This window comes from Neomonachus schauinslandi, chromosome 5 (assembly GCF_002201575.2).
Source record: "Neomonachus schauinslandi chromosome 5, ASM220157v2, whole genome shotgun sequence".
Taxonomy (NCBI): Eukaryota; Metazoa; Chordata; class Mammalia; order Carnivora; family Phocidae; genus Neomonachus; species Neomonachus schauinslandi.
Genome location: NC_058407.1, coordinates 57,681,544 through 57,693,569, shown reverse-complemented (window position 1 = coordinate 57,693,569; position 12,026 = coordinate 57,681,544). Strand labels below are relative to the sequence as shown.

At 42.8% G+C, this 12,026-nt stretch overlaps 1 protein-coding gene across 1 annotated transcript in view; it reads right to left on the bottom strand.

The window, feature by feature from the left end:
* PTGES3 (prostaglandin E synthase 3) overlaps nucleotides 1-11,472 on the bottom strand; it is a 25,316-nt gene extending 13,844 nt beyond the window's left edge. The window contains exon 1 of the mRNA XM_021687264.2: nucleotides 10,347-11,472. Coding sequence (XP_021542939.1) covers nucleotides 10,347-10,348 — 2 coding nt within the window. The 5' untranslated portion in view covers nucleotides 10,349-11,472. The remainder of the gene's footprint in view (nucleotides 1-10,346) is intronic.
* Nucleotides 11,473-12,026: the final 554 nt, after the last annotated feature.

Genomic DNA, 12,026 nt, shown 5'->3' with positions numbered 1-12,026 from the left:
AGGGTGCCTGGGTGGCTCAGTTGGTTAAGCGACTGCCTTCGGCTCAGGTCATGATCCTGGAGTCCCAGGATCGAGTCCCGCATCGGGCTCCCTGCTCCGCGGGGAGTCTGCTTCTCCCTCTGACCCTCCCCCCTCTCATGTGCTCTCTCTCTCCTCTCATCCTCTCTCAAATAAATAAATAAAATCTTAAAAAAAAACAAAAAACAAAAAACAAAAAAGAAAACCATGTTAGAGCTAGGTCACAGATGTCCCTGGAGACCACACACACACACACACACACACACACACACACACACACACACACTCTCTCTCTCTCTCTCTCTCTCTCTCTCTCTCTCTCTCTCTCTCTCTCTCTCTCTGTCTAATGGCAGCTATCATTCCTTTAGAGCTTTGGAAATCTTGAAGGGGGAAAAAGTTCCACATAGAACTCTACATCATATGACTTGTCTCTATGACCAACACTATGGTCAACACTCCATCTTTATTTTCTTTTTCTCTCAGAATTTCCAATGTCCAGAAATTTTTATGAGCAGGTACTCCAGACCATCACAAATAGCAAATATGAAACGCCTTGAGTCTGTACATCAAAACTTAGTGAAACAAAAAACTTTTACTATTGAAGTGAGAGGCCTACAAAGTTAATACCACAATAATTCAAATTTGGCTCCCTGAAGTAGATGATTTAGAGCAATCTCATGGGAGATGTAAATACACACACACACACACACACACACGCTAATCCTATAGGATTACATAAAATTCCACATTTCGGTGTATTCCCTAAGAAATCTTTAGTATCTTGCTGTCACATCAGTGGTCCAATGAGACTGATTTCCTTATTAAAAAGTTTCTATGGGGCACCTGGGTGGCTCAGTTAAGTGTCTGCCTTTGGCTCAGGTCACGATCTCAGTGTCCTGGGATAGAGCCCTGTGTTGGGCTCCCTGCTCAGCAGGGAGTCTGTTTCTCTCTCTGCCCCCCCCCCCCGTGTTCTCTTGATCGATCTCTCAAATAAATAAAATCTTTTTTAAAAAGCTTCCATCTGGGCGCCTGGGTGGCTCAGTCATTGAGCATCTGCCTTTGGCTCAGGTCATGATCCCAGGATCCTGGGATCGAGCCCCACATCGGGCTCCCTGCTCCGCAGGAAGCCTGCTTCTCCCTCTCCCACTCCCCCTGCTTGTGTTCCCTCTCTTGCTGTGTCTCTGTCAAATAAATAAATAAAATCTTAAAAAAAAAAAGTTTCTATCTGGGATGCATGGGTGGCTCAGTCGGTTAAGCGTCTGCCTTCTGCTCAGGTTATGATCCTAGGATCCTGGGATCGAGTCCCACATTGATTCCTTGCTCAACGGGGAGCCTGCTTCTCTGCCTGCCATTCCCCCTGCTTGTGTGCGCACGCGCGTGCTCTCTGACAAAATCTTTAAAAAAAATAAAAATAAATTCGAAAAGTCTCTATCAGAGGGGCACCTGGGTGGCTTAGTCAGTTAAGTGTCTCCCTTTGGCTCAGGTCATGATCCCAGGGTCCTGGGATCGAGTCTCACGTTGGGCTCCCTGCTCACGGGGAGCCTGCTTCTCCCTCTCCTGCTCCCCCTGCTTGTGCTCTCTTTCTGACATATAAACAAATAAAACAAAAAAAAGTTTCTATCATATACAAAGGTGACATCATTAGTATTGGACTCCTTACTCTAAATCATTGGAAAATAATTAGGATACTATCATTTGGTCACAAAATAGAGGCTCTTGGGGGCACCTGGGTGGCTCTGTTAAGCATCTGACTCTTGATCTCAGGGTCATCAGATCAAGCCCTGCGATGGGCTCCACACTAAGTGTGGAGCCTACTTAAAAAAAAAAAAAAAAAAAAAAAAGGCTCTTTATAGCACAAATGTACTGGAAAAAATAGCAATAATGACCATTTTTTTAAAAAATGCCCTACTTCTGTAAAAGTATTTAAGGGACTGAAAAATGTGATACACAGATATGTTCATTAACAATAATCTTTATGATAAAAATAGGCAAAAATTTAAAAATGTTTTATCTTTAACTGATGGCCTCATTTAGAAATTGATCAAACAGGAAAAAAGGGAAAATGGATATTAATTTTTTTTTTAAGATTTTTTTTTACATTTATTTATTTGACAGAGAGAGACACAGCGAGAGAGGGAACACAAGCAGGGGGAGTGGGAGAGGGAGAAGCAGGCTTCCCGCTGAGCAGGAAGCCCGATGTGGGGCTCGATCCCAGGACCCTGGGATCATGACCTGAGCCGAAGGCAGATGCTTAACGACTGAGCCACCCAGGAGCCCCGTGAATATTAATTTTGACTGAAAAGCTAACTTCTTTAATAAAAGTTTTATTATTTTTTTAAAGTAATCTCTACACTGAACACTGGGCTGAAACTCCTGGAACCTGAGATCAAGAGTCACACCCTTTTCCGTTTGAGCCAGCCAGGCACCCCCAACTTCTTAGAAGGACAGATCAGTTAGTCTATCCAAAACATAACCAACAAACTATTCCCAAAATAAAGGACTCACAAACAAGTTAAATGTACTTTGAGGGTATATATGGATTTGGCGGTACTTCTTTTCCAGATTTCCCCCAATACAGCAAAACCTCAATTAACAAGACATAAAATCAGATATTTAATTTACAGATGGCTTTCATCAACTTTATCTTTCAACTACTGACCACTGATCTACTTTCTACAGGAGATATAGTTGAATTTGGCTGAAATGTGATATAGCAGAATACAGGACTAATCGTAAAAAACCCCTCTTAGGCCCAACCCTTACTATCAAGCACCTCATGTAGCCAAGCCTAGCAGCTAAAATACACTGAGAGTTTGAATGTTATTCAGTAAACAAATATTTATTAAACATGGGGCTAGGAATTGTTCTGAGGATACAGCAGTCAACAAAACAAAGCTTACATTCAAGTTAGATGAAATTTAGTCCAAAAATCTCCTAAGAAATATGGGGGTAAAGGGATCAGATCCATTACTAACTACAGTTTATCTTTCTTAATGTGTAAATAGGTTATACATCATAAGATAACATTCTCAAAATAAAAAAAAGGTAACATTCTCTGGTTATCAGGACAGCTGAGCTTTGAACAACATGTGAGTTAGGGGCACCAACACCCTAAAAAATGGAAAATCCAAGCATAACTTATGACTCCCCTCAAACTTTAATAGCCTACTGTTGACCAGAGCCTCACTGATAATGTCAACAGTAGACTAACACATACTTTGTATACTATATATATATTATACATTGTATTCTTACAATAAAACTAAAGAAAAGACAATGTTAAGAAAGTCCTAAGAAAAAAATACATTTACAGGGGTGCTAGGGTGGCTCAGTAGGTTAATCATCAGCCTCTTGATCTTAACTCAGGTCTTGATCTCAGGGTTCTGATTTCAAGCCCCATGTTGGGCCCCATGCTGGACATGGATCCTACTTAAAAAGGGGGGGGGGCACACCTGGGTGGCTCAGTTGGTCATCTGCCTTCTGCTCAGGTCATGATCCCAGGGTCCTGAGATCAACCCCTGCATTGAGCTCCCTGTTCAGTGGGGAGTCCGCTTATCCCAATCCCTCTGCCCTTCCCCTCCCATCTGCTGTGCTCTCTCAAATAAATAAAATCTTTAAAAAAAAAAAAGAAAGAAAAAATACATTTACAGTCCTGTATTGTATTTACTGGGAAAAAAAATCTGCCTAAATGGACCCACACAGTTCAAACCAGTGTTACTGAAGGGTCAACTGTACTTAAGTAATTAATGACCATTTCCCTTGTAAGTTTATTCTTAATAGAGAATGATTATTTGTCTGAATTAAAGGATCACTTTGAATTCAAAGATAAAGCAACAGAAATCACAAGACTAGCTTTTTTACTAAAGCTTAATAATGAAGTAAATATATTCTAGGTTTAGGAATAAACATTTCTATTTAGTAGGAAGCTTCTTTAAAAGACTAGATTCACTAATCTTTTATACATCTCAGAGTATCTCTAAACATCAAGGGTTATAGAAGAAAACTCATTAAAACCAAGAAAAAGTCAGCAGTAAGAGGTTATAAAATTCAGAATTACTGATTTTTTAAAACTAAGTTTGTCAAATAGTCTATCATTTGCAAAACAGAATCAAGACACAGGTAAATCTTTTTTAGTTTGTTCTAAGTGAGAAATGATATGGAAACATGAAATTCTGGTATAAAAAGGGAAATAGCTGTTCCAGGTTCATAGGCTGAGCAGTTTTTCCTTCATCAAAAGCCTTGTCTACAAATGTCTAATACCACTCTCTTACACACATATTCTTTCCTCAAACAAATCCCAAGATATGCTTCTCATACTTTCAGATCATCTGTAGGTCAGTTGGACTACCATGTAAAACTTTCTGGAAAGGTGATCTGAATACACATGCTAGTCCCGTGGCTTCCAAATTATGTGCCAAGGTGCATCAGGGCACCACGAGAAACTTACAGGGTTACTGCAAGATATTTTAAATTTGAGAAAAGTTTAGTGATACTCAACCTCAGTCAAGACACCAGTTGGTGGGCGCCTGGGTGGCTCAGTTGGTTAAGCATCTGCCTTTGGCTCAGATCACGACCCCAGGGTCCTGGGATGGAGTCCTGCAGCATCGGACTCCCTGCTCAGCAGGGAGTCTGCTTCTCCCTCTCCCCTTCCCTCCTGCTTGTGCTTTCTCATGCTCTCTCTCAAATAAATAAGTAAAATCTTCAAAAAAAAGAAAAGAAAAAAAAGGGCGGGGGGCGCCTGGGTGGCTCAGTCGGTTAAGCGTCTGCCTTCAGCTCAGGTCATGATCCCAGGGTCCTGGGTTCAAGCCCCACATCGGGCTCCTTGCTCTGTGGGGAGCCTGCTTCTCCCTCTGCCTGCTGCTCCCCCTGCTTGTGCTCGCTCTCTCTTTCTCAAATAAATAAATAATAAATCTTGGGCGCCTGGGTGGCTCAGTTGGTTAAGCGACTGCCTTCGGCTCAGGTCATGATCCTGGAGTCCCGGGATCGAGTCCCACATCGGGCTCTCTGCTCGGCAGGGAGTCTGCTTCTCCCTCTGCCCCTCCCCCTCTCATGCTCTCTCTCTCTCATTCTCTCTCTCAAATAAATAAATAAAATCTTTAAAAATAAATAAATAAATAAATCTTAAAAAAAAAAAAAGATAGGTAATTCAATTTCAAAGTAGACTATACCACATCCCTCTCCATTAACTTTAACTTTTGCAAAGATAGATTTTTGGTGGTTGTGATTTAAAAAGGGGGGGGAGGGGCACTTGGGTGGCTCAGTCGTTAAGCGTCTGCCTTCAGCTCAGTCATGATCCCAGGGTCCTGGGATCAAACCCCACATCGGGCTCCCTGCTCTGCGGAGAGCATGCTTCTCCCTCTCCCACTCCCCCTGCTGTGTTCCCTCTATCGCTGTGTCTCTCTCTGTCAAATAAATAAATAAAATCTTAAATAATAATAATAATAAAAAGGGGGGAACCCATAAAAAAATCGGTGGGGAACAGAAATTGAGACAGAAGTATCCAATCTGAATTCAAGGTATAAGAAGTTACAGTGCCCAAAGGGCATATATATTCCATTAGTAACTGTGGTTATAAAAGATGACATTTTTCTTTCAACTTTTGTGTATTAACTTTTCAAAGATTACAAGGCTGTTTGGACAAATTAAGTTTTTGGACCAAACTCCATAATAAACAGAACTGCTAGGTTTACTCCTTTTGGCCAACACCACCACAAAAAAACCCCCCCAAAAACAACCTACTAAGACAAAAAGGGGCAAACCAAGAACATTTGTGAACCTCTGTGTTAGCTCCTTTATTTGGTAATCCCTACTTCAAAACATAAAAGTGAGGGGCGCCTGGGTGGCTCAGTCGGTTAGGCGGCTGCCTTCAGCTCGGGTTGTGATCCCAAGAGTCCTGGGATTGAGCCCCGCGTCGGGCTCCCTGCTCAGAGGAGAGCCTGCTTCTCCCTCTCCCTCTGCCTGCCTCTCTGCCTGCTTGTGCTCTGTCAAATAAATAAAGAAAATCTTTTAAAAAATAAATAAATAAAAATAAATAAAACATAAAAATGAAAGCTGTTCTTAAAGATAGTATTTATTCCAAAACTTAGTGCCTTTCTTCCAAGCAACTCCAACCTTCCTACATTCCCTTCTTTGGCACATATCCTTTTAAACATCTCCAAAGTAGATACAGTAATCTTTCTTCATACAAATAAGACTCAAACAAGGTCACGGTCTCATTGCCTCCATTACAAATTTCAGAGCCTCTGGGCTCCGTTACCATATGTCAAGAAGTGGCACAGGTTTTAACAGAAACCGTTTAGATAATAAAACAGAACTACAGAGACATATTTCTTTCTTTGGAAATAAAAGGATCACCTGGAAAATTATTCTCCCTTTTTGTAAAGGGAAAAAAACAAGCCTTCTGTCAGAAATCCTGAGTTCTAATCCTATCTAGGGCAGTTCCTTATACTAATTAGCACTGTCCGAATTAGTATTTGAAGAACTAGATCCTGGAACTTAAATACATACAAAAAATTTTCAGAACACCTCCCTGTAACTTGGATCCTTCCAGTACACAAAGATAATTAAAATGCTGAGTTGGAAAGGCCCTGATAAACACTTTTTAGCAATACAGTATGACAACCTATGAAGATCAACTACTGTACAGAAAATGTACAACGGCACATTACGGCTTTGGAATACAATATGGGGGAGGGCGTACTACTGCTTAAGGTAATGTTTAAAGTAATTGGCATCTTCCTGAAAAACTAAAAGTTCAAAGGTGACCTAGGGAAGCAGAGAAGTCAGCCTCAATTTAAAATCTATCATTGCCAATCTACACAGTAGATGGCAAAAGTTTACTACAACACACATTGTATTTCTGTAGCAAAATACACTAGGTTCAGTAATTTCCAATTTAGGAACTCAGATATCTTAAGCATTTAAGAACTAAACTGATTCTAAACAGCCCATATTACAAAGGTATTTTTTCCTGAGAAGTGACAATCACTACCACCCAAGACCCCAAAATGATACAGCTCTGAGAAGATTTTGAAACAGAAAATACAATTAAACATGGGTATCTTAATTAACAGTTTATACTTGCCAGCACTGAACTGATTTGTCACTTCCAGTTTCAACTGCTTTCTAGTTAAAGTCTAACTAAGCACAGAGAAAAAGAAGAAAATCCAGTTGCCAGGTTACATTGGTTAGGAAATCAACACTGAACAAAAGCCATCAGTTACTCTTAACTTACAGAAATTAACTATATACCATATGCTCACTATTACAATTTGTTTTGGAGGCCAAAGACTGATGATTTTATTTTGGGGACTCAATTCTACAAAACTCAGTGATGGCAAAATATTCAAGATTTTAACCAATGCTAGAGTACGTTTCTGGAGAATTTAACTCAAGTAGAAAACAACCCAAAGAATGACTTCAAAGAGATCAAAACTAAATAAAACAGGGGCTCCTGGCTGGCTCAGTCAGAAGAGCATGGGACTCCTGATCTCCAGGTCACGAGTTCAAGGCCCACACTGGGTGTAGAGATTACTAAAAACAAAAATCCAACAAAAACTTACAAACAAAAGTACAAACAGAAAAGAAAACTTTTCCTTTAAAAAACAAAACCTTTTACTTTGTATCTATTGTCATAGAGTCTAAATTAGAATTAGAACCAACTATAATAGCTAATTAAAAAAAAAAGCAAACTAGCACCCCCACCTCCACGTTAGAAGACGTCCTGGGGCGCCTGGGTGGCTCAGTAGTTAAGCATCTGCCTTTGGCTCAGGTCATGATCCCAGGGTCCTGGGATCGAGCATCGGGCTCCCTGCTCAGTGGGAAGTCTGCTTCTCCCTCTCCCACTCCCCCTGCTTGTGTTCCCTCTCTTGCTGTGTCTCTCTGTCACATAAATAAATAAAATTTAAAAAAAAAAAAAAGAAGAGGAGGAGGTCCTAAAATCTGGCCTTCTCCAAAGGGGGTGAGAGATTGAGTTTTTATGTAAACTATTATAAAAACCTGATTCAAAGAAATGTATCTAGAAACCACTACTAAAGAGTATTCAAGTGAGAAAAAAGAGACTGTAAAACCCTTAAAATGTCCAAGCATGAATGTCTCTCTCCACCTTAAAATAAGTTTTATAGCAGGCTCAGTCAGAAGAGCATGCAACTCTTGATCTCGGGCTTATGAGTTCGAGCCCCAGACTGGGGACAGAAATTACTTAAACAAAAAAGTTTTTAAAAAATAAAAAAATAGATAAAATAAAATGTTAATAGCAAACATCCACAAAATGAACGCTTATCTGCCAGATTCTTCCAGAACTGGATGACCCACTAAAGGTTTTTTTCAACTCAACTGATTCATAATATTCATCTTGTAAACTTATTCAAGTCATTAGTTCAAGAAGATCCCCTAAATAATTTGCAAGATGGCATTTAAAGAGGAGATTTACTTGGTCTCTTCAAAACACACTGAATGTAGCATTCTTGTAAGTTAGGACTGTTTTTTGGAATACTGATTATTACACTTTTCATCTGAGTTTTTAATCTATTTACCTAATGTCTCTTATCTCTTTAACTATTTCATGTGACCTCCCAAAAGTATATTTCAAGTCATGGGTACTTCTTAGTGAAAAGATACGTTGTTTGGCTACATTAGTCTATTAACAGTTGGTAGCTTCTCAGACAATTTATTTTCTCCTCATGGAGTTTCAAAGTATAAAAGGCATTTTAAAACTGACAAACCTGTTACATTATTTGGAACAGAGATTTCAAAGGGAAAAGTGAAAGCTACTTTACATAAAGTATTTTGTTAGATACCACGGGGGTGGGATCCTTCCAAAATTCTAATATATCCCTTTTATACAATACTACTGCGTTCTTGAGGCTTGCTCTTCATCATCAACCAGCTGTAGTGTATCCATTACTTATACATTGAGATGTCTAATCCAATATACTCACCAACTGCATCATTATTTTATTAAGTAAACCTTTGAGAGTGTGTTACTTTTCACAGGAATTAAAATTGTTACTCTTCAATTACTCTCTCTACAAAACTTTTAGGGAGGAGTTAGTACCAAAAAAACCTATAAAACCGACAATTCTCACATCTAGAAGGACGGAAATTTTCCTGAGAAGAATATAAGGCCTGGAAGTGGGAATGCCAAAGATTCCTATTCGTTTAAAAATCACTATGGTTGGGCGCCTGGGTGGCTCAGTCGTTACGCGTCTGCCTTCGGCTCGGATCATGCATGGTCCCAGGGTCCTGGGATCGAGGCCCACAATGGGCTCCCGCTCGGGGGGGAGGTGGGTGGGGGGGGGTGGTGTTGCATCTCCCTCTCCCACTCCCCCTGCTTGTGTTCCCTCTCTCGCTGTATCTCTGTCAAATAAATAAATAAAATCTTTAAAAAAAATCACTATGGTTTTTTTTCTTTAGCATAATCAACTAAATTGTTAAAAAACAAAAACCAAAAAACTGTCACCTCAACGTAAACAAATTTAAGCTCTTAAAGACAACAAGAAGGCAGTTACGTACCTATTTCACCGTTAATTAAAAAAGGATAATGAAACCTCACTTCAAGTTTAATGTAGAACACAAAAAACGTCCCCAAGTATCTTTCCACTCGACACGTGCGAACTACCTGCTCAATACTAACTCCTCGCGGCCTGGGACAAGGTTGAGTTTTGGCAACCTTCACTCCCATCAAAAGACTGGAGTTAGGAGGAGGCCTGGAAAGACCCATTCCCAAGAAATCACGATCCCGGAGAGAAAGAAGTTGTGATGACGGTATGACCTCCCTGCAGTTGCCTAGCAGTACCTGTCGCTCACGGCGGAAGGCCGCGTGGTGCTCTACGAGGAGCACCACCAGCCAGCCTTCAGGGAGCACTCACCACAGGTGCACTTGTCCCAGGGCCTGGTCCCAACATCACGGAGCCGCAGAATCAGACCACCCAAAAAAGCCAAGTGTCTATCTAAGAGGGTCCGCGCCTCCAGGGCGCCCGCATGGCAAAAAACTCACAGGAGAGGAAGGCCTAAGGCTAAGTTACGGAGTTAAAGTAACCCGGACTGGCGAAGGAGGAAAAGTGGGATTTGCGGCGCGGGGAAGCCGAGGGACGGTTCAGAGGTGGAGAAAGAGGACATCTGGAGGAAAAATGTCCTCCACCCGCCAACGGTAACCGGAACATGGATACTGGACCTCCCACCACAAGAAAGAGCGACTGCCGCCACCGAGGGGAGAAAGCCGAGGGGGCCGAAAGCGGGGGAGGGGTGAGGGCAGCTTCCCGGCAGCCCCCTGCGCGGCCTCGGCCTCCCTCCGGGACGACCTTCCCTCGGCCGGGTGTCGCACTCACATCGTGAACGGGGCAGGGGGACGGGCGAACGGGTGGGCGGGCCTCTCCGGCGGCAGCTGCTGGGCAGTCGACTCTTCTCCGGTGGCGACTCGGCGTTTTCTTCCCGGTCGCGGCCTCTTCTCGCTACCCTCAGCCGACGGCGGGCTCGACCTGGGTCCCCAGAATGCACTGCGCGAAAAGAGCGGCTCCTCCGGTCGGGGAGAAGAGGAAAGTGTAGGAAAAGGGGCGCGAGGACGGAGAATGAACGTGCGTGCGTGCGAGCGAGGGGTGGTGAGGCCGGGCGGCGGCTGGTGACGCAGCAAAATGCCCGGGCCCTGCCGCCGCGCGTGCGCACTCTTTGTTTTCGGGCTCCTGCGCGGTTTTCTAGAGATATCTACGGAAAGGGCGGGGCCTCCCAGCTCCTTCGCGATCCTTCCCGGCGCTGGCCCCGCCCTGCGTCGGCTCACTCGGGTCCGACTCGTTCCCGCCTCTCGTCCCGCGCTCCCCCCCTCGCGTTAGAAAACCGTTGGCCACCTAACCGTCCGGCCACGCGGGTCGGGCAGTCTCCCGGAGAAACGGCTGTGTTGACAGCAGGAGGAACGCTGAGGCGGAGGGACGCAGAGTGGGGAGGCTTGAAAAGTGAAACGGCTCGGTTACTATTGAGGGAGTAAAACCAGTCCACTGAGGAAACCTTCTCCCGCAAAAAGATGTGAAAAGCCTGTGCTGGTGATACTTGCGGAAAAAGGCTAACTTCAGAATCGAAGGCCTGGGGGCACCTGGCCATTTTTCTGAAGGTTGGAGACCCCCTCCAGAGGCAGCGGAAATTTGAGGTCTTTGGTTGAGGAGGAACGTTTGCCATTTGGGGCGGGCATTTGCCCCTGCTTTGAGATAATTACTGCTGTAGGTGAGACAGGGAGGTTATTTAAGTCGAGAGTCCAGGTTTGTGAGAATGGAGAGACCAGGACACTCGGTGTCTCCAAACGCATTTATTGGGGGAGGAGTTTCCCCTCTGTTTTCAACCATTCTCTCTGGAATTGCTGCTTTGTGCCTTGGACTTGGTTAGGCTCTAATGAGGAGTAGTAACCAAGAGAACGAAAACGGTACTGCCTACTCTAGAAGGCCACTTAACAGTGGAGTAAGGGACAAATACACCAGTGCACCGCTAGCTGGAACACAAAGGAAGTTGAAGTGTTCTCAGACATTTTGCAAAGTATTGGCCAAGTATTAACATTAAGGACCTAGTGGTCTATGCTGAGCAAGGCAGGTAATGGGAACTAGGGACATTGGACACTATGCTTCGTTTGAAAGGGGTGTTAAATCCCAGCTTTCAAATACTATGATTTTAAGGAGCCTACTGCCTGTTGAGGAAAACAAAATACACAAATCAAGATAGAGTGCTATAACGGAAGTACAGAAAGTAATGGGAGAATAAAAGGAGAGGTCGATATTTACTGGAAGAATTAGGTCAGGCCTTGTTAAGAAAAATTAGTCCCTAACATGGAAATAAAGCAAGGAGTGGAGGGATGACCTTTCAGTTCATACTGGGACATGGTTTAACCTGCCTCCCCAAGGATTGTTCTCTAGGAGAAGGTACCTATGTTTGACTTTGCTATTTATAATATTTATAATATAGTTCAAAATTTCTGAGTGATAAAAAAGCTAACCCCAAAGTTATAGTATTATATATAGTATTATTTCTCT